General features: G+C 43.6%; 1 protein-coding gene and 1 long non-coding RNA gene across 2 annotated transcripts in view; one reads left to right on the top strand and one right to left on the bottom strand.

Annotated features, from left to right (window-relative positions):
- Positions 1–768: 768 nt before the first annotated feature.
- LOC137535645 (uncharacterized) lies at positions 769–19,793 on the bottom strand. The gene is made up of 3 exons (XR_011024424.1): positions 19,712–19,793; positions 3,387–3,514; positions 769–852 (listed from the first exon to the last, which is right to left on the bottom strand). It is a non-coding gene; the product is annotated as an uncharacterized lncRNA (long non-coding RNA).
- Positions 16,481–22,706, top strand: part of LOC137535640 (lysosomal acid lipase/cholesteryl ester hydrolase-like) — a 25,983-nt gene continuing 19,757 nt past the window's right edge. Inside the window, exons 1-3 of the mRNA XM_068257498.1 lie at positions 16,481–16,562; positions 19,727–19,853; positions 20,558–20,672. Coding sequence (XP_068113599.1) covers positions 16,534–16,562; positions 19,727–19,853; positions 20,558–20,672 — 271 coding nt within the window. The 5' untranslated portion in view covers positions 16,481–16,533. The remainder of the gene's footprint in view (positions 16,563–19,726; positions 19,854–20,557; positions 20,673–22,706) is intronic.

Here is a 22,706-nt window from a genome sequence, read left to right as displayed (position 1 = left end):
CAGGATGCCACTGGATCAACAAGGGTTCAGAGGGGGACATTGTGGGCATAGGAGGACACTGGAGGTACAGTAGGTCAGAGTGGGACATTGTAGGCACAGCTGGTCAGAGGGGGACACTGGAAGCATAGGAGGGCGCTGGAGGCACAGGGGGTCAGAAGGGGACACTGGAGGCACAGGGATTTTGGAGTCACAGGGGCACACGGTTTTGCAACTTACATACAAATTCAACTTTATGAACAAGATAGGGACTATTGGTTTGTTCTTAACTGGAAAACTACCTGTATGTGGCTCTGGGGACTATCTAGATGTGGCTCTAATGTGTCTTTTGTGATGGAGGTATGAATGTGGGTTCCTGTTTCTGCTGCTGTACCTATCCCTCATGTGTGCCAAGGTACCTATCCATCGTGTGTTTACCAAAGCTTTTCTGCCCACCTTGCAGCTCCTCTTCTGCAGGGGACCAGTTTGGTATAGGGTCCATATCCATTGATGGTTCAATGTCTGTCAGTTGCTCCCATAAAAAAATGCCAGGTGTTTATGGGCAACTGGAAGTGTTGGAGACTAGTGGTGGTGCAACCCTTGCCCCATTCATGTTCAACATCCTGTATTAATAAAATTATCCCCAACCAACACTGTGTAAATGAAATTGACCACCCCATGTTGGGTTTTATCTGGTGACAAGTCGCATGTGCTTCAGACTTTTATAAGTAGGCCAGATTTTATGCTGCACAAAGCAATGGATCTGGCCATATCCAGCTAGTACAGATACAATGTACGACTCTGAAGGTCTGTAGCAGTGTTCACTGCACTGTGGGGCAGCTAAATGCCATTTTATTGGGTTAATGACAACATCCACTGTTCAAAAAAATAAATCACATAGGTTAGTTTTGTCTATTATGGTAACGCAACAGACACATTCAAACGGATATGCATGAAAGGGTCCATAGCAACATACATTTAAAATCGCAGCTGGCAAATGTCGGCAAAGGGTGAAGTCGAAAGACGGCTCACCCTGCTGAAGGCAAACTCCCAGTTGGCTTTAATGCTATTCCCCCTCTGAGTTGTAGCGGGAGGTGGGGCAGCACGTAATTTGAGCATCGGTTGTTGCCCCAGTCAAATTACCTAGTTTTTTTCTAATGTGAGCTCTTGCAATTACGGCCTATGGTGGTGCCCAAATCATCGGCACAGCTCTGCGCCAAAATTAGCTTTCTTGCCATAGCATAGCTTCCAGGAAATTATCCGGGAGCGGATGCAGTGTGAACCAACCCTTAAAGTGAAATTCCACACTTGCAAAAAAATTGCTATAAAGCAGGTTCAGTATCAGATGTTTTGCACTAATCAGGGGTGTAGCAATAGGGGATGCAGAGGTTGCGACCGCATCGGTCCCTTGGGCCAAAAGGGCCCTCCCTCAACCACAGTATTAGCTCTCTATTGGCCCTGTGCTCATAATAATCACTTCTATAGATACGGTACGTTGAATAGTGGTAATCATTAACAAGCTCTTCCCCATCCCCTTCTTGCACCTGACACTGTAGTTGCCCTTGGCAGGTTTTGGTGCGCCGTATGTATGGAGTGCTTGGGGGGGCCCCATTGTAAAACTTGCATCGGGGCCCATAGCTCCTTAGCTATGCCACTGGCACAAATGTTTTCACAATTTGAAATTACCTTTCCAGCTCAGTATGTAGCCAGCTATGAACTTCCCAAGCATACTATAATCACAAACTTCGCTTATTTTCTAGCCTTTACATTTGTACAGTCCTTCAGTACAGATCATATGTACAATTTGGTTAAAGTGAACCTGAAATGGTTCTCTAGCACTAATGTATACTTACCTGGGGCTTCCTCCAGCCTCAGAAGTACCGTGGCCTCCCTCGCTGTCCTTCTTGGCCCTTCCATTAAGCCGCTATGACTTTCAGCAATCTGGGTGGTTGCGGCCTTCTGCGCATGCGCGGCTCGGCGACGTGCGTACCCCTTGTTGTGCTCCCATCCCCTGGAGCATTCTGCGTCTACGCAGTAGCACTGTGTAGGCACAGAACACTCCTGGGGACAAGAGCACAGTGGAGGTGCGCACGCAACTGATTCACGCATGCGCAGAAGGCTACAACCACCCGGATTTCCGGGAGTCATATCGGCTTAATTGAGGGCCCGAGAAGAACGGCGAGGGAAGCCTCGGTGCTTATGGGCCTGGAGGAAGCCCCAGGTAAGTATAAATTAGCGCAAGTGTGCCATCTCTGCTACACTTTAGTAGATGCAGATAATTCTGAGTTGATGCAGGATTCTGCCCATTTTTTATGCAGATGTCAGGCGCATGTAAATGAACTATGTGAATGAAGCCAAGGTGGGATTAGATTGGTACTTTTTCAAGCAGCATAAATTTGAATAAAAAAAATTGCATGATTCTGTATCAACTCTGAATGATTTGCTTTTTAATTGAACATCCCTATTGAAGATCACCATTAACCTCCCTAGTGGTATGATTATTTTCGGACTGAAAGTGATGCAACTTTTTCACAAGCTTTAAGGCCTCTTTCACAGTGGGACGTTGCGTTTGATGCGACGTTAAAGTCGCACAACGTGCCCCTAACGCAGCGCATGTAGGTTATGAAATTAGATCTTATTTTGCACTTATTTTGCACTGCGTTATGTGTCTCTTGGTGCGCTGTTTTCGTTGCATACTGATGGAACGAAAACGGCGCATGCGTTACATTTTATTTATAAATAAAAACCTTACTGAGCATGTGCAACACACATAACGCAGCAAATGTATTGCTAAACACACAGCATGCAGCACTTTCTAAATATTGCCACACGTTACACAGAACGCAACGTGTGCACTGTGAATGTCACACAGACTTTGTATTGCTGTGCGTTAGTCTGCGTTATAACATTTTCTAACGTGCGGCTTTAACGTCCCACTGTGAAAAAGGCCTAAGACCAGGGGTCTCAAACTCGCGGCCCGTGGGCAATTTGCGGCCCTCGATACAATATTTTGTGGCCCTCGCCGGCAAAATCTTCCTTATAGTTCGCTTCAGTGCTCCCAAGTAATCCACCGCATCCCCGCCGCTAAATGAGGGCTGCAGAGCCCCCAAATCACCCAGGGGGCAATTTGCCAGCATTTCCTGGAAGGGGCAGAGCTTTCAGCTTCAGCTCTGCCCCACCTGACATCAATCGCAGCACGGATCGCCGCCTCTCCCCGCCCCTCTCTGTGAAGAGTGAGAGGGGCGGGCAGAGGCGGCGATGCGCCGCGATTGTGAAATTCCTTATGCGGCCCAGCCTCATCCTGACTTTGCCTCCTGCGGCCCCCAGGTAAATTGAGTTTGAGACTCCTGCCTAAGACCCTAAAAATAATACCGCTAGATAGATCGGCGGCAGCCCTGCACATTACTCACCTCCCATGGATCCATCTCGGAGTTGCCGCTCTTGGTTGACACTTTCTAACCGGCATGATCACATGATTAGGAACATAGTCACCAGTTTCTTACTTCTCTTTTTTCTGTTTATGAGGTTTAAAGCAAACCTGAAGTGAAAATAAACTTATGAGATAATGAATTGTAGATGTAGTAAAGAAATAGAACATTAGTAGCAAAGAAAAGATCCTCATATTGTTCCAGTACAGGAAGAGTTAAAAAAAAAACTTCAGTTGTTATCTGTGCAAAAGAGCTTCTCTGAGCTATTCAACCACTGGGTCGAAAAAAGTCCTTTTTTTTCTGAAGCACTAAAAAGCCAAGAAACAGTGAGAGACGGCTTGAGATAAGGTTTTACTGCAGGAAAGTTTAAAGGGCCATTATTCTGCTTTGTTTTATAGCTTAGAAGGCAGAGTGGGGTTTCTAAACTGCAAATATAACAAAATGATGCAATGTTATTAAAAAGCCATATAACTGAAAATAAAAATATGAGACTCTTTTGTTTGCTACTTATGTTCTATTTATTATCCGTACTACACATTTAAGGAAAATGTGATTAAAGGCCGGAATAAGTATGTATGTGAACTTCAATTTCTGATTATTAATCTGTCAAGTGCTTCTTTCTCAGCCTCTCCACAACCTGAATAGCGCTGAAGAGACTTTGCCAACTTCAAGTTGCACAAGCTGTGATGGCAAAGTGACAGACGCCACACTGTGTGTTTGTCAGGCCCCCTGCACACTGCAAATCCGATTTGTGATTTCGATTTGCGATTCTCATTTTCCTTGGATGGTATCAAAATAAGAAAAACGCAGAAAAAACGCAGCATGCAGTACCGATTTAAAATCAGAATCGCATGTAAAATGGCGTCAAAAATTAGTGTGCAAGAGCCCTAAATGGCATTTGCTTTGTCTCTGCTGCCTTTATGTACTGACAGCTGACGCTGGTTGTGCAGGATTAGAAATCATGATCATTTTGGATGACAGCTTACTATCTGTATAGGCAACGCCTCCTCCCCAGCAATGCGCTGTGCTGTATCAGTCTGACTGTCATTATGATTCCCCTCATTCTGCCTCCTTTCCTTTCCTTACCAAAAGACAGCATAGGTTGCTTAGTGGATAGCTGAGCAAGCATGTCTACATATTGAATATTGGCAGATAAAAGATTGTTTCAGACTGCTAAAGACTAAATTGTGCACATTCAGTAGGTATTAAAGTGTATCCGAGGTGAGAGAGTGATATGGCCATATATGCCATTCGTATTTCCTTTTCAAAAATACCAGTTGCCTGGCAGTCCTACTGATCTTCTGACAGTAGTGTTTGACTGGATTAGCTGCATGCTTGTTTCAGTTGTGTGATTCAGACTTGCACCTAATCTGCATGTTTGTTCAGGATCTATGGCTAAAAGTATTAGAGACACAGGACTAGGGGCATAACCTGGCAACTTGCATTGTTTAAAGGGAAATAAATATGGCAGCCTCCATATCACTCTCACTTTAAGTTCCCTTTAAGTGAACCTGAACTAAAGATTCTTTCACATGATATCATCTCTGCCATAGTGAAAGTTTGCATGTGCAATCAGCATGACACAAATGTTAGTGAATCAATCCCTACGTGACTGACAGTAATTGGTTATCTTTGCTTTAAAGAGACACTGAAGCGAAAAAAATTAGGATAGATTGATTTGCATGTGTAGTACAGCTAAGAAATAAAACATTAGGAGCAGAGACATAAGTCTAATATTGTTTCCAGTACAGGAAGAGTTAAGAAACTCGAGTTGTTATCTATGCAAAAGAGCCATTGAGTTCCACGACTTTCAAGGTCGCAGAAAGCTCTGTCTTCTGAAACTTATTATCTCAAGTGTCTGGCACTGTATTGTTTTTATTTCTGCAGAGGACAGTTCAAAAGTTTACTAGCCGGCTCTGTAAAATCATTTGGAATACTGAGTAGTGTGTAAACTGCAAATATTAGAGGATGATGCAATGTTATACAAAAACAAACAAAAAAAAAACTATATAACTGAAAATAAAAATATGAGAATATTTTCTTTTCTACTAGTGTTCTAGTAATTATCCATACTACACAACACAGTAGAGGAGGACAACAAAATCAATCAGTGATGTAACGTACATATTCACAGCTCTTGAAAATAGAAGTGGACAGTGGATGTTTTTTAATGGTGATAATACACAGGTTGACGTGGGCAACAGATAGGTCCATCCTGATCATTATATGATCAGAAAGGGATCATTCCTCCACACACTACACAAACATTTTCAGTCAATTTCAGCATGATTTTTTAAAAATCTTTCTGTGTCTTCTGGCCATGGTCATACAGCTCTAGCTCTCTATAATTGGAAAGCTGCTTGTATTCACCTCCTACAACCAGGTGACAGATCACTAAGGGCCTGTTTCCACTACACGCGGATTCTGGATGCAGAAAACTGACTCCAATGAATGCCTATGGGAAATCGGCATCAGAAAAATCGCGTTTAATGGAAACAGGCCCATAGGCTTCCATTGGAGTCAGTTTTTCTGCATCCAGAATCTGCGTGTAGTGGAAACATTACAGGCCCTAAGAGGTTTGCCTTGAGTGGGGCAAAGATGTGGGTACCACCTGAGAAGTACAGGGAAAAGGCCTGGGGAGTTGTGGGGAGGGGGAATGGGGGGCTGGAGCTCCAGTCACAGAACAGGAGTACCACCTGTAACCATTGTGATATTCTGGGAGAAGTTGTTAACAAAGCTTATGTTGGTAGAGGATATTATAGCATAGAAGGATCACAACATACCGGCCTGTGAGTTCTTTAGGATTAAAATAAAAAAACGCAGCTTGATTCGTCAGCCAAAAATTGTCCATATCAACAACAAAATACCACAGTGGGTATTCATTAGGGTATACAAAATACACAGCCTTCCTCTTCTGTACCAACTCTCTTCTCTTGGGTTACCTCCGTGGTGAATCACCACTCTGAGTTTACACTTTGCCATGGGCCTAATGGCTCTGCCTGCTACATCAGACTGTGCAGCCTCTCTCTGCTACATTAGCCCTTCAGGAGCCTCCTTGTTCCACACACAGCCCACTGCATACCGAGAGCTGCAGCCCCTTATGTGATTGCAGTAGGTGAGATGATTAACTTTCCCTCTGCCAAACTCAAGTCTGAATTTGGAGGAGAACCCCACTCTCTCCCAATGACAGCGGAGTCGCTACCTTGCAAAAACCACCATCACTATCCAGGAGCTTTTACTACAAACCAAGACCAGAACCAAGCAGACATCTGCTCTGAACCTTACACCCTTTAATGGTGGCGTTGGTCCTGTCCTCGGAAAAAGTCTTCTATCACCTCCTAAGATCAGATCTTCTTCCAACCCAGAACGTAAAACCAGCCCATGCTGAATAATCACAGAGGGTTAAATCAGAACCTCGCTGGATGGATAAGGGAAAGAGGAAGCTGTTCTGTATGAGCGAAGTGAATCTGTACCTTAAAGAGGAAGTGTAACCAAGGATTGAACTTCATCCCAATCAGTAGCAATATCGCCTTTCCCACAAGAAATCTTTTCCTTTTCTCAAAAGGATCAACAGGGGGCTCTGTATGGCTGAAAATGTGATGAAACCCCTTCCACAGTGTGATGTCAGCACCTATTTACTGACATCACACTGTGGGAGCCTTGTTGCATTGTGGGAAATAACAGCTGTTTCCAACTGCCAAAAAGCAGCATCTCATTCTACAGACATCACTTGCCAGCAGTAAAAATGTCACCATGTGATAAATGTCAGAATGTAAATCAGGGAGAGAAAAGATTTTATGATGGGCAAACACTGACTAAATCATTTATAAATAAATATTGTAAAAAATAAGCACTTTTTTAAAATACGTTATTTTCACTGCAGTTCCTCTTTAAACTTGTGTATTCCCTTGAGAGAGGCCTGACCTCCTGGCTGTTACCACAAAAGAACTTCCTGCTTGGATTCTTAGTGGTCAACCATACATGACTCTTACACATTACTTCCATCTATCCACTGCTCAGCACATGACTGACATTATGTGACTTTTTCACCTCTTATTTTTAGTTTTCAGTCACTACTTGGAAGTACCCTCTTTGTTATGGTGTTGCTGAGTTAGACAGAATGCTACATGACACACAGAAAATGTATGCCTAATCTTCCTTATATGGTGCTACTGTGTGAACAACCAATATAAGAGACTGATCAGAAGACAGAGCTTGCGGACATTATCCTATGATTGTCATCTTGTCATCTATGGGCTTGATTCACAAAAGAGTGCTAACTATTAGCACGGCCGTTTTCACGCAAATTTTCGCGCACAATCGCGAATTTTCACGCACAATTAAATAAACCTGTTCGCGTGCAAATGCGAATTTTCGTGCAAAATCGTTATCATTTTCCCGCGCAAACGAGAATTTTCACGCAAAACGTTAATGTTTTTGCATGAAAATTCGCGTTTGCGCACGAAAACGGTTGATTGCGCATGAAAATTCGTGATCGCGCGCAAACGCAAAAATTCACGCTAAAACGGCCGTGCTAACAGTTAGCACTCTTTTGTGAATCAAGCCCTATGTGATTAAGAGCGCCAGGCTCAGAAATGTGTACAAGTTACTTGAACACCATAAAATAAAATAATAAAAATGACCATTATCTGAAAATATAGCTATAGTACCAGCATAGCCAGTAACGTAGTATATGTAGGTTGTCATGTAATATATATATACTGTAGTTGTCATTTTGTGTCATTCTCACTGAACCAAAACACATGACTAAGGAACTGACAAAGTTTATTAACTTCATATGCATAGTTATTTTACCACTGGCAATTAGGGATGGTCAAGGAGATGCAAATAATTCTGAGTTGATGCAGTATTATGCAAATAGTTTAAGCAACTTAAAAATTAACCAATCAAATCCTGCTGAGGTAAAATGCGATTGGTCCATTTTCAAGCTGCATACATTTGCATACAAAATTTGCATAATCCCGCATCGACTCGAACTTAGTTGCACCTCATTGACCATGCTTACTGGCAATTACTGTTCAGCTCATGGGGACTGCCATGGGAAGCAAAATGGCGCCACAGTATGCCAACTTCTTGATGGTTAATCTAGAGGAGAAATTCCTAATGTCTTACAGCAGGGCAATACTTTATACTGTATATATAATTACCACTGCATTTATATTTTTGAATAATCAGAAGGAAAATCAATGAAGCTAAAATAGACTATTACACAAACGTTTGAAATTTCTTGAACACCAGTGCCCAATCACACATTTTACAAATAATGGGCTAGAAGCTTTGTGGAAAGAACATGCCCCAACCCCTGTAAAGTAGATTAATCATACCAAATTATGTGTTGCATTAAAATGTGGTTTAACTGGAGTCAAGTATACAGAAATGCATGCATAAAATGTACATTTTGATCAACTGTTGGAATTGAGTCGCATACAAAGGAAGAAAGCTCTCTATGCTAGTAATTAAAACGTGGTCTCACTTAAAAACAGAATTATAAATACAGCAGGAGTATTAATGAAGACTGGAACCTCAGGCTCGTTTCACAGTGCAGAAACTGCTTCATTAGAGGCAAATATTCTTTATAGTCAAAATCTTGCTGTGAAAGTTAAACCATTCGAGTCAGACATAAGTACTGGAATACTTAGTGACCCGCAAGTATACATAGGCCCGGTTCTCCCATGAAGACAAGACAAATAACATTTATATCGCGCTTTTCTCTTGGCGGACACAAAGCGCCAGAGCAGCAGCCACTAGGGGGTGCTCTATAGGCAGTAGCAGTGTTAGGGAGACTTGCCAAAGGTCTCCTACTGAATAGGTGCTGGTTTACTGAACAGGCAGAGCCGAGATTTGAACCCTGGTGTCCTGTGTCAGAGGCATTTTTGTACTGTGTTTACACTATCAGCATGCAGTCAGAGTAGGAGGAGAAGTGAGAGGAGAGCCAGCAAGGAGAAGAGGTCATCATTGGGGAAAAGCAGCTGATTGTGCTGTGTGAGGAGTCTGACAGTGAGTGAGGAGGGGGCGGCAGGAGAGCAGCAGTGTTTCATTTGACTTGCACAGCAAAAGGGCACTTCTGTCCTGACTGAGGAGGAATGGAGTGGCTGAGGGTGAGCAATTTGTTTGGCAAAGACTCACAGCCAGCCAGTGTGTTATTGTGTTGAGCTGCAGCATGTCATGTGAGAACATTAAATGAAGCAGAATAAATTGTCAGGTGCTGTGTGATCATTTCAAATCGGGCGTGGAGGGGGGCTCATCCTCACAAGTCTGCCTCAGGCAGCAAAAAGTCTAGAACCGGCCCTGAGTATACTAGCCCACTACTCAGCAATAAATCAGTAACTGCAGGGTGAAAAGGACAAATAAAGCCAGCGAGGTGTGGTGACTTGCATCCATTTTTATTGAAAGAGGTTATTGTTTTACAATAAGGTAGTAAACAACATAAAAAATAGAATAGAGCAATAGAATTTGTACTATTCCTAATATCGAAATGTTTGTTAAGTATGAATTCATATCACATCCCTGAGACGAACCTCAATCAGAACATGTAGGAAATAGCCAGTATACAGCTATTCTTAGAAAAAAGAAATCAACGACCTCAATACTGATAAACTGAATTAGCCAAGAAACAGGAAGCATTGTCACTGTATTGAGCAATTTTTAACATCTTGCTATCTTTAAAGTCTAACTAGCAGGGTCGGTTCGAGTAACAGTGGGGCCCCAGGGCAAAATTAACCAGAGGGCCCCCAGTAGATACCCCCCAACCAAAAAGCAGCAGTATGGATCCTTTGTTGCAGTCAAATTTCTCCCAGGACTCCTAAACCATGAGCTGACACTCCATGGTTTTGCTGACGACTCTGCAGGGTCCCTGGGGAGCAACAGTTAAGTTGGGGGGGGGAGACACCTTGGGGGCCCTACAGGTTCTGGGGCCCTGGGGCAATTGCCCCCTTTGCCTCTATGGTAGCGCCGGCCCTGCTAACTAGAAGTGTTATACTAGCAATATACAGCAATAGGTGATGCAGAGGATGCAATGCATGCGAGAACCTGAACTAGAGGGACCCAAATTAGGCCCTCCTCCATTTGCTGCATTAGCTGTTTATTGGTGCTGCTGTGGTAATGATCACCTCTACATGTGGTCTAAATAGTGGCAATCATCAACAAATTATTCCTTTTTCTCTCACACACTGGCTGTTCTTGGAAAGCCAGTTTTGGTGGGCTGCATGCCATGTCATTATTATACATAAAGTGATAGGGGACATGGTGTTATATTTTAATCATTAGTCTGTAGTTAGTTTGTGTTGTATGTACTGGCAGAGAGATACTGTAACAGATACATAAACAGTGTTGATGATTTTTATGCATGCTGGTTTGTGATGGGCGGACTTTACCCCATGGCGTTCACAAGTCGAAGGGCTATCCCACGCAAAAGTGTTTATGAACTCGCGGGTTCAGTTCACGAATGCTTACACCCCAAGGCAAGCGTGTTGCTTGTCACTTGGATGAACTCAATCCTTACTGACTATTCCAACCTAGCTGACCTTAAGGTGGATCCAAGATGAACTTTTACTCATTGCATAATTGTGTTCCTTTCCTATTGTTTATAGGGCATTCCTCAAGCCAAATACTTTTTTGTTTTTGTTTTAGTACTCTAATTCTCTATAAACTAAACGAGCCACGCCCATGGGCGTCCGCACATATGGCAAAACCGGGCATCTGCCCGAGCCTGGCCGCCCGCTGCCCCCCCCTGGCCGCGTGCCCGTGCAGCCAGCAGGAGGGGAACACGCAGAGAAGAGAGAGAGCGCTATGGGCACAGTGGGGAAGGGCGGACGTCTCCCCCCCCTTCCCTCACCTTAGGGGTCTCTCTCTCCCTCGCTGTCCCCTCCGGAATGAAGTGTGCAGCGGCTGGCAGCGGTGGGCGGAACTTACCTCCTCTCGCTCCTGCGCCGGAAGTTCTGGTGCCGCACTCTGGTCTGGATCAGGCCAGAGTAGCGGCTAATCCATCCGGCGCGTGCGACGAGAGGAGGTAAGTTCCGCCCACCGCTGCCAGCCGCTGCACACTAGAGATGGGAAGTTCGGATCTTTTCAATGATCCGGATGATTCGAATCGGATCATTGAAGAGATCCGGATCTTTGATCCGAATCTCGGATCATTTTACTACCGGAAGCATTCGGGGGTGAAATGAACAGCAGGACAGGTCTGTGGACAGGAGAAGGGGAGGGGGTGGACACACAGAGAAGGGGAGAAGATGGACAGAGGGCAGGGAGTGGACAGAGAAGGGAGGAGGGACGAGCAGAAATGTTTGCACGTAATACCCACATGCTGAAGTCATATGCTTTACATATATTTCACCTATATGCTCATCTGTGTACTTTGAAAGAAAAGGTCGCACAGTGAAAGAAAGCATTCCCAGAAGATAAGTGCAGCTGTTTAGTGCCGAGTGCAGGAGGATTATATTGCCTTTCAATCACACTGTCTGCAAAGTTACTGAGCTGTGCTGAGCCAAAAGCTTCCAATGTGTTCACTGTGCAGCACAACTACGGAACAGACAGCCTATAATGGGCAGCACGTTATAGCCAGTATGTGTGCTCTACACATATCTGGCAGTGGCACCCATGTCCCCTCTCTCTCATCTACCTGTCTCCCTGCAAGGCTGCCTCCCATCCAACAGAGCGATCCATCTCCGCTCTGCTTCCAGGACCCCGCTGCCTGCTGAGAGGGGGCGTGTCGCTCCTGGCCCCGCCCCTTTTGCGATCCGAATCGTTCATTTTGATGATTCGGATGATCGACTCATAAAATAGATTCGGATCAAAGATCCGAATCGTTCATGATCCGGACAACACTACTGCACACTTCATTCCGGACTCCGGAGGGGAGAGCGAGAGAGGGAGGGAGAGCCCCCTAAGGTGAGTGCCCATAGCTCTCCCTCTTCTCTCCGCTGCTCCCCTCCTCCTGCACACATGGCCACTTTTTCTGGGGACATATCCCCCTGGCTACATATACCGGGACATATACCCCTGCCTACATATACTGGGACATATACCCCTGCCTACATATACTGTCTGGGACATATACCCCTGCCTACATATACTGTCTGGGACATATACCCCTGCCTACATATACTGGGACATATACCCCTGCCTACATATACCCCTGCCTACATATACTGTCTGGGACATATACCCCTGCCTACATATACTGTCTGGGACATATACCCCTGCCTACATATACTGGGACATATACCCCTGCCTACATATACTGTCTGGGACATATACCCCTGCCTACATATACTGTCTGGGACATATACCCCTGCCTACATATACTGTCTGGGACATATACCCCTGCCTACATATACTGTCTGGGACATATACCCCTGCCTACATATACTGTCTGGGACATATACCCCTGCCTACATATACCCCTGCCTACATATACTGTCTGGGACATATACCCCTGCCTACATATACTGGGACATATACCCCCTGCCTACATATACTGGGACATATACCCGTGCCTACATATACTGGGCACATATACCCCTGGCTACCTGTTCTGGGGACATCTCTACCCCTGGCTACCAGTTCTGGGGACATCTATACCGCTGGCCACCTATTCTGGGGACACCTATAGACCTGGGGCTACCTATTTTTGGGGAACCACTGCTGTCAGATTGAGTGTATTTTGGGGAACTGCTGCCAGGTGAGAGGTGTCTACATATTAAGGGGGCATTCTGCCTATTTATGTGAAAAGCTGTCTATTTATGTGCCTCATGACTGCTGAATTTGTCTTGTTGCGGGCCTCATGGTTACTGACTTTGTCTTGTTGGGGGCCTCATGATTTGTTGGGGGCCTCAAGATTGCTGAATTTGTCTTGTTGGGGGCCTCATGATTGCTGAATTTGTCTTGTTGGGGGCCTCATGATTGCTGAATTTGTCTTGTTGGGGGCCTCATGATTGCTGAGTTGGTCATGTTGGGGGCCTCATGATTGCTGAATTTGTCTTGATGGGGGGGGCCTCATGATTGCTGAATTTGTCTTGTTGGGGGTCACATGATTGCTAACTGCGAGACTATGGAAAAAGCTGAATCATCATCATATGAGACAATAGCATTAAACCTACTTTTTCTGCTTTTTAAAACAGAAAATGAAACTGGGAGGTTCTAAAAAAAATGAATAATTTTTTTCAGGAGTACGATGGATGAAATTGTTTATCTTCACAGTTTATTTTCAACTTAATTTTCCATAATGTTCATGTATGAGTTAAAACGTTTGTATTTAGTTTAAATTGCTGTTGGCACTTTGTGATAGTAAAGTGACTTTGCAGTTTGGACACTCGACCTCCAAAAGGTTCGCCACCATTGTCCTAATCTAATGTCCCACCATTGCTTAGTTCATGTAAACTTGTCTCCACCCACGACCACACCCACATTCTGGTTCATGACCACACCCATTTTTCGGCGCGGCGCGCTACGCGCGCCGCATGACGTAGCTCCATTTTTTGGCGCGCTACGCGCGCCACACAACACCAGCCCAAATTTTTAACTCCCCACTTTTTGCCCCCCCCTGGAAAATTTTCTGCGGACGCCCATGGCCACGCCCACAGGTTTTCAGAGAGCCAAGGCACTTTCAGACAGTAGCAAGGGCTCATGGGAGCTAAGTCTGGGCAGGAGGAGGGGGAGGTATTACTAGCCAGAGATTTCAGAGGCAGAGGGGAGGAGGGGGGATTAGGTTTTTTTGCTTAAGATACAGATAAGTCTGCCTCTGTGTAATGTTTACAAACAACATGGCTGCTGTCATTGTATCACAGGAAGAAATAATAATTTTCTAATAAAGCTGTTGGCAGCTAAATTTTCTGTGTAAACTATCTAAACTTTAGATAAGATATATAGACAAGTTACTTGTTATAGTTAGTTTTTCATCTCGGATCCGCTTTAACGTCATGCTGGGAAAAATGGGACATAAGATTATCCCTGGCAAATATGAGCAATACCTTGTAAACACAGTTACAAATGCGCAAATCCCAACGCAAACACTTGTTTGCAAGCTCATTTGCCCGGGGCGACCTCCATCACCTAATGCTCGTGTTTGAAGAAAAACTTATACTTTATACCCATAAGTAGCAGTGTGCAATTGGAAATAATATTCACATAATAATCTAAAGCATTATTTATAGCCACCCATATTAAAACCCCACATTTTGGAAGGAAAGAGGAAAAAAATCTCTCACACATGTGGCCTCAATTCACTAAGGGCTGTTCTGGAAATCAAAACTGTTTGGTATAATACATTCAGTATTTCTGTTCTTATTTTTAAATTCACTAAAGAGTTTACAAATGCGGGTGACATTCGGTAAAATAGGTCTAAAATTGTTGGGTAACCATTTGGTAAGGTGGACTAAAGTATTTGGTAAACTTTGCGGTATTCTCCCGAATTAACTTGTACAGTGATTCTCTGGATGTTAACAGCAAAGACACTTCAACCTAAATAACTTATTTTTTTTATGTGGATTTTTTTTGTTTTATGTTTGTAAAGTTTACTATTTGTTTTGCACTTCATGTAATATGAATTCAATTCTATTACAATAGGGCTAATTTTTCATGACAGATCTATTTCCCGGCATAGAACAGCTGGTCTACTCTGCCAGAACATGCCCAGTTGCCCACTTTCACTTTTGTGAATTCAAGGTTCATGACAGAATTACCAAACATTTTTAGACCATTCGGTAATTGTACGTGAATTCAACTTGTACACTTCTGAATGCAGTTGGTCTAAACTGCTTTGTGAATTAGTTTAAGTATTAACCACTTCGCATCCAGACCTTGTTTTCCCCTTATGGACCAGAACAGTTTTGATGCTTTAGCTATGTCCCTGTTTTATCGGCAATAACTTTATCCCTACTCACGACACCTAAATGATCTCGACACCTACTCACAACACCTAATATATTTCATAAGTTTCAAATTATAAAAATAAAGTATGGGTAAGTTGACCCTCGCCCACAGTCAGGAAATGATACTCTTAATTTCGATTACAAGCAACCCTACTTCTTACACACTCCAAGGAGTTCTGGTTCACTATGAGCTTGCTGGGTAATCTGTAACAGTGACAGTGAATAATACAGCACTGCACTGCCTGCCAAAATGCATGCAGTAGTGCAATACTGCATAAGTGGAAACAACAAAAGACTGCAAATGCATGGAGCAGTGTGTTACCGCATAAGTGGAGTCAACAAAAGAGTGCAAATGCATGCAGCAGTGTGTTACCACATAAGTGAAAACAACAGAAGAGTTCAAATGCATGCAGCAGTGTGTTACCGCATGAGTGGAAACAACAGAAGAGTGCAAATGCATGCAGCAGTGTGTTACCGCATATGTGGAGACAACAGAAGAATGCAAATGTATGCAGCAGGGTGTTGCCGGGTAAGTGGAGACAACAGAAGAGTGAAAATGCATGCAGCACTGTGTTACTGCATAAGTGGAGTCAAGAGAAGAGTGCAAATGCATGCAGCAGTGTGTTACCACATAAATGGAGACAACAGAAGAGTGCAAATGCATGCAGCAGGATGTTACCACATAAGTGGAGACAACAGAAGAGTGCAAATGCATGCAGCAGTGGGCACTGCATAAGTGGAAACATCAGACAGCGCATGCTATGTACTTCTGATGTCCTCACCTACTGCACAATATACACATTGTTCAAACGTGCACAGCAATGCTTATATTCTGCACTGCCTGCTGGTGTACGCTGCAGCCCTCATAGTGTGAGAACAAACATGTCACTTTCACCACTCAGCTTTTTTTTTCATTTCTATAAACAGCTACAATCATCTTTGCAAGTTAGGCAAAGCAGATTGAGGAAGATTTCATTTATTACACAACTACAAAGAAGACTGCTTTGTGCAGTCAGTGAGCATGGGTTTTCCCCTTCCTGAAGGTCTCCTTTTGATTCATTTATAATGTGACTGTAGGCGTAGATCTGTTTTAAAACTATTGCAAAATCCTGAGTACCTTTTTTTTTCTCTTTTTTTTGACGTTGTGTCCCTCCCACATACTTCCAGATAAAAGCAGGGCTCTCCAGTGGAGTACTGCGACGTCTAATACTTGATACCAAATTCCCGGTGGTGTTGATATGACATACAGTATTGCTGGTGCCTTGCGGTGAGTAAGCCGATTCCTTTCGATACAATGTATTAATGCTGTTACTTTTACTACCAAAGTCTCTATGAGTGGAAATGACAAACAAGTGTCATGTATGCATGATTGTTGGATTGGCACCCACTCGCTGGAGATCTTTGTGTGCTTTGTTTAGGGACACCTCACTACTCTATGAGGTCAGCAAAAGTATTGCCTGGCAGCACCACTTCATAAAAATAGCTCTTTATTGGATTCAAGTAGTTAAAAATATTAGCAACTGCTGGATCAGAGCGACAGCGCACTGTTTCGGATTGCCATCTTTTTTCAAGCTGTGCAGTTCGTATACGTGTCACATTGCATCTGCAGTTCTGCATAATTAGCAATGCTAGACGTATTCAATGCAGCTGCTAATAATCTTTCATCTTCTGTTTAAAACAACCTTTCAGCACTTTGCAATAGAAAAAGTAGCAAAAAAAGTAGGTGAAAAAGTACTGGCAATATTATTCTGAGCATTTTCTTGCTTGCCGGTGGCTTAAAGAGACCCTGTACTAAAAAAAAGTCTCCTGGGGGTACCCACCTCACTAGGGGGAAGTCTCATTGAGGAGGGGGAAGCCTCAGGGTCCCAATGAGGCTTCCCCATCCCTGTAGCTGCAGCTGGCTCCCCTGAAGCGTCCCGCAATCCTGGCTCGACAAGCCTGACAAGACTTGATATATTTACCTTCCCTGGCTCCAGCAGGGGCGCTGTTGCGGCTCTCAGCACGGAGATAGGAGGAAATAGCTAGAGATGAGCGTAATGACGTAATTACGATTTTGCGAAATTTCGCGTAATTAGTGTAATTACGATTATGGCCGTAAGTACATAATCGTAATGAAGAATCGTAATGAAGAACGAAATTAATGCGTATGACCTTGCTCCCAAGCGGAAAAGTTGACGCATGGATCAATGTTAGGTAGCCGCCGACTTTAAGGGTTAATTGCAAAGCCCCCTTAAATGCTAAGAGCCTCAAATTTGGAGAATATATTAAGGAGATCAGAAGGAATAAGAGGAAATTTTTTTTTTACAAAAAGACCTTATAGTTTTTCAGAAAATCGATGTTAAAGTTTCAAAGGAAAAATGTATACATTTAAAAACCCGCCGACTTTAACGGTTAATAGCAAAGCCTGCTTAAAGTTTAGGAACACCAAATTCCCAGGGTATATTAAGGTCAGCAAAAACTCGGTATACAGAGGCGCCAGAGTAGAGTAAAACGTTTTAAAAACTGCTTAAAAGGAGAGGGGGATGTTAAGGTGGACTCACCTCCCTCTTACAAAAAAAGAAAACTCACTTGAGTCTCAATAAAATAGAATTGTCAAGTAATTTATTCAACTCCACAAATGCAACGCGTTTCACGGGCGTGACCCCGCTTCCTCAGGCAAAAATGGGAGCACAACTCAGTGAGTCAAGCAATAAGTTTGAGCGCCTCTGTGAACCTCCACCGCCCATCGGAGGTGGAGAAGAGCCCCTTGTCCTTGGATTGGACAAGGGCTCGGAGGGGGAGGGGAAAGCTTGGCTGCCCCTCCCATTCCGAGACCCCCCAATCCATGGACCATGCGGGCTGGTATAGTCAGGGTGCGGAGCCCCACGCGGCCGGTGCGGAGCATTCTGGCTATCCCAGCCTGCATGGGGGACAAGGGGTTAAAGAGGTCTGGGAAGGGGGACCCCACATCGTTTTTTTTTTATATTTCCCACACTCAGAACGAAGTAAGTAAAACTCTTCCCACTTGGGGGAATCTATGAAAATAATACACTATTGTTACCTGTGCAAAAAAAACTGACATTTTCCGCATTTGAAAGACATTTTCCCCCTTGAAACTTAAAAATCGATTTTCTCAAAAACTATAAGGTCTTTTTGAAAAAAAATGTTGTCCTCTTATTCCCACTGATCCCCTTAATATACCCTGGGAATTTGGTGTTCCTAAACTTTAAGCAGGCTTTGCTATTAACCGTTAAAGTCGGTTTTTAAATGTATACATTTTTCCTTTGAAACTTTAACATCGATTTTCTGAAAAACTATAAGGTCTTTTTGAAAAAAAATGTTTCCCTCTTATTCCTTCTGATCTCCTTAATATACTCTCCAAATTTGAGGCTCTTAGCATTTAAGGGGGCTTTGCTATTAACCCTTAAAGTCGGCGGCTTTTTTATACGGGAGCGTTATGGTTTAATGCGAAATTACGGTATGAACGAAACGCGAAATTACGCGTTGAAAATTACGCTTACGGTATTTTCAATTACGATTTTAATGGCAATTACGCTACCGTAATTTCGCATCGTAATCGCAGTAGAGCGGACTGACAGCGATCGGCTATTTCCTCCTATCTCCAAACGGAGAGCCGATACTGCGCCTGCACTGGAGCCTGGAAGGTAAATATTCACATCCCCACTGTTTGGAGGAGTACAGCGAGACTGCCGGGTGACACAGGAGGATGGGGGAAGCCTCGATAGGATCCGGAGGCTTCCCCCACCCGAGGTGAGTAACCCCCAGGGGAACTTTTTTTAGTTACAGGTTTTCTTCAAAAGGCATTTTATGTTAAAAAAAAAAATACTGGCTTTACTTCTTACAAAGGAAAGGGGGTTGGGGGTATAATTGCTGCATTTGGGAGCCAGGAGGGTCCAGCAGGAAGTACGTCATTAGCCAGGGGCGGTGCTTTGTATACGACCCTGTCGTCGCACCGTGGTTTATAAAGGTTGATTCCTGCGTTGCTTACAGCGCATCACACCACTAGTAATAGGTGTGAACCCGGCTTTACCGATATTTTACTAATGAAAATACCACTGTAAAATAGTAGAATATTGGTAATATACCGACATTCTACTATTGACTAATTTCTCACAAATTTCCCTGTGTCTACTTCATGCAGGCCTAGAAACAGCCATGAGCTTCGCTGTGTGGCCTTAAATATAGCTTAAACTTCAGACTTGTAATAGAATATGAGACTACATAGGATTAGCTCTACGGACACAATTACTTATCTCGTATGTTTATTTTCCTTTTAGGTTCGCTTTAAACAGCAGAATAATACAAAAGCTGCAAATAGATGAAATGCACTAGAGTTTGAGCAAAAGTAGATCAAAGAAAAAAAAACAACAATACGACAAAGATTTGATTTTGTCATAGACATATTAAACTTTTTACCTTTTTTGTTACCAGCTTTAAGATGCGGCTGTTCATCACACTGACATTTTTGGTTCACGGATCTGTCGTGGAGTTGCTGGATACTTCTTGTGCAAAGAATCAAGGGAATCATCAAGTAGACCCGGAAGTCAATATGAATGTGGTAGGTTTCCCTCAGATAATTACAATACTGATTGCGATGTAAGAGAGAGATTATTTTCTCAGCTTTTCATCCCTTTACTCTGTCATCCCTGTGTATCCTGTATTATAAGAGTAACACTATAGAGAAAATAAATAATAATGAGCATAACATAAAAGTATTAAACCTAGGTTGCATGTTGTAGGTTTTTTTTTTAATATTTCCTTTACCCATATAGCATACCTCATACATTTCTGGGCCATAAACAAGCATCACTGCTCCTCAGACCTCAGTGTTACATATTATTCTAATGAAAAAATGAGGACTTAAACTTAAATAGAAAAAAATGCTGCAAATAGTATTGCCAGTTACAAATGACATACAAATGACAGTGACGTGAATTGTACTTGTATCACAACTGTTATACTTCACTAGTGCCGCCGCTCCGACGTTAATCAACATAGTAGTGGCCATGCTAGTGAAGTATTGCGGTCCCGATACAAGTACAGCGCACGGCACTTACAACGATCACGTGTAACTTGAGAACGCATGCTACGCTGCCAGGACTGCACGTAGCATGCGCACACTAGAATTTACTCGTGCTGACAAGCGTGATAACTAGTGAATCAAGGCCAAGGTGGCTACAGACCCATAAAGAATACATCTAGATTTGGCAGTGTTGATGAATGTACAGAATATGGCTAATAATGAACTGTAACCTTTTGTAGAGTCAGCTGATCACAAACAGAGGATACCCCAGTGAAGAGTATGAAGTGATAACAGATGATGGGTACATCCTTAGCATAAACAGAATCCCATATGGAAGCAAGTCCAAACCTACAGGTACATCTGTCTTCTGAGGTGTAATGTGACTAAATGGCTCATACTTTCTAAAAGATACTCATTTGTGAAAATAAAGCTCTACTGTTTAGTACTTGTTCTTGTTGCCAGGAAACTGATTATAAAGTCTCCCTGTGGCGTTCTAAATAAGCGTAGGCCTGATTATTCTATTATAATGCTAGGTACACACAATACGTTTTTCCGGTTGATTCTGCCATTTGATCGACTTTCGATTTGTTTTTACGCTCGATTTCCCGCTCGATTCTTTTATCTTTTCTTATCAATTTCCATTCACTTCTATGAGAATTTGAGCGGTAAAACGATTGAAAGTAATATCGGACATGTCGGAAATTATCTATCGAATGCATCTATCGAACCTAAAAACGTATTGTGTGTACGTAACATAAGAGATATGTCAGAATCCTGAAAGGAGAACACCCTGAAGATTTCTAAGCCTTGGTATTAAGCTAGAATAACAATTACAAGCTATTCCTTTCAATGTATTTATTTATTTATTTAGGGTAATGGGGAGCTTAAAAATACATCAGCTGAAAAAGAAGGATGATTTGACATACGGGGCCATATGCAATTCGAGGTGATCAGAAGCTCAAAACATGCGAGCTTCTAATCACCTCACATCACTCAGGATTTACCGGCAAATTCATAACTCATAACATGAATGATGCTCCTGTATCCCAAGCAATGCTAAGCACTTTTGAGACCTCTGCACTGCTTTTCAGGCACTGCTGGTATTGCCGCATCCTGGCGGTCGCCTCACAGTTGCTGTACACTGCCTGTTGCACCTCTTCTTCATCTTCAGTGGAGCCCTGGAAGAAGCATTTTTGAATGTTGCACTAGGGCTCCTGATTCGTCCACTAGCTGGACCAATAAGAATCATCCTAATTCTCATTGGTCCAGTGAGAATCAGAATAATTCTCATTGCTCAACCTAGTGGATGAATTGGGAGCCTTAATGGGACATTCAAAGATGCTCCTGCCGGGCGTACGAGAGAGAACGGCGCCAGAGACTTGGGCGCAGGACACAGCCAGTATATGGCTGATCCTGCTGCCGCACAAGTCCGGGCCGTGTTAATTACTATTCCCCCTCCAGGCCGCCATGGATAGTGGGGGAATGAAATAATCTGACGGCGCTGAAGTTACTCCCTGTGCCTGCGATAGCCGTAGTTCCTATTACGGCCTATGGTGGCGCCGGCTTTGCCCAAGTCTCCTGCGCTGCTGCGCCCAAGTGTCCAGCGCTGGATTTACCGTGTTCGCCTGCCGGGGCTTCCTGAAGACAGAGAAGAGGATGTCAGTAGCTGTTGTCACAGCAGGTTCAGCAGGCGGTGCACCGTGACAGGGATGCCAGCAGTGCCTGGTATGCAGCACGGACGTGGGGTAAGCGGCAAACAATGTGGACCAGTGGCTGAAGGACACTTCAATCAAAAGTGACTAAACTGACTCTAAACTGACCACTGAAAATTCTCCTCAGGGAGGATTGTCATTGGTTAAATATCAAGACCAATGGGGAGCCCAGGCGGGAGGCTCAAAGGTGCTTTTCCCAGGACTCTGCAAACACTGTAGCCAGAGAGCTGGCAGAAGAAAAAGTGGTATATGTGTGTCGGGCAAATGGGTGAGATAGGTGCTCCCAACAGGCAGCTGTGAGAATTAATACATTTTTTTTAGCAGTAAATAAGTACTTTTTTCTTATTACAGGCACCTGGGGTCTCCTTGGTAAAGGAGGCTCTAAGATCCCTAAAGAAGCCAGTGGGACACAGGAGATAGGGTTTTTCACCTGCTCTGCTCTCAGGTGAAAAGACTCATTGGCCATTATATTGCACAAGCGAATTCTTTACTGCCTGAAGCTCAATTGAATCGTATGGGCTTATTTTCGAGATAAACGTGTGTATGTATACTGCAGTTTACTACTTTAAACAGAACCCGAGGTGGTACTTGGGGGGGCAGATGGTACACAGAGGCATGTTCTCTGCCTCCTGACAGGCCTGTGTCCCCCCATCACCGCTCTCTGCCCCCCCCCCCC

Source organism: Hyperolius riggenbachi, chromosome 10 (genome assembly GCF_040937935.1).
Source record: "Hyperolius riggenbachi isolate aHypRig1 chromosome 10, aHypRig1.pri, whole genome shotgun sequence".
NCBI lineage: Eukaryota > Metazoa > Chordata > Amphibia > Anura > Hyperoliidae > Hyperolius > Hyperolius riggenbachi.
This window is presented reverse-complemented; position numbering and strand designations above follow the sequence as displayed.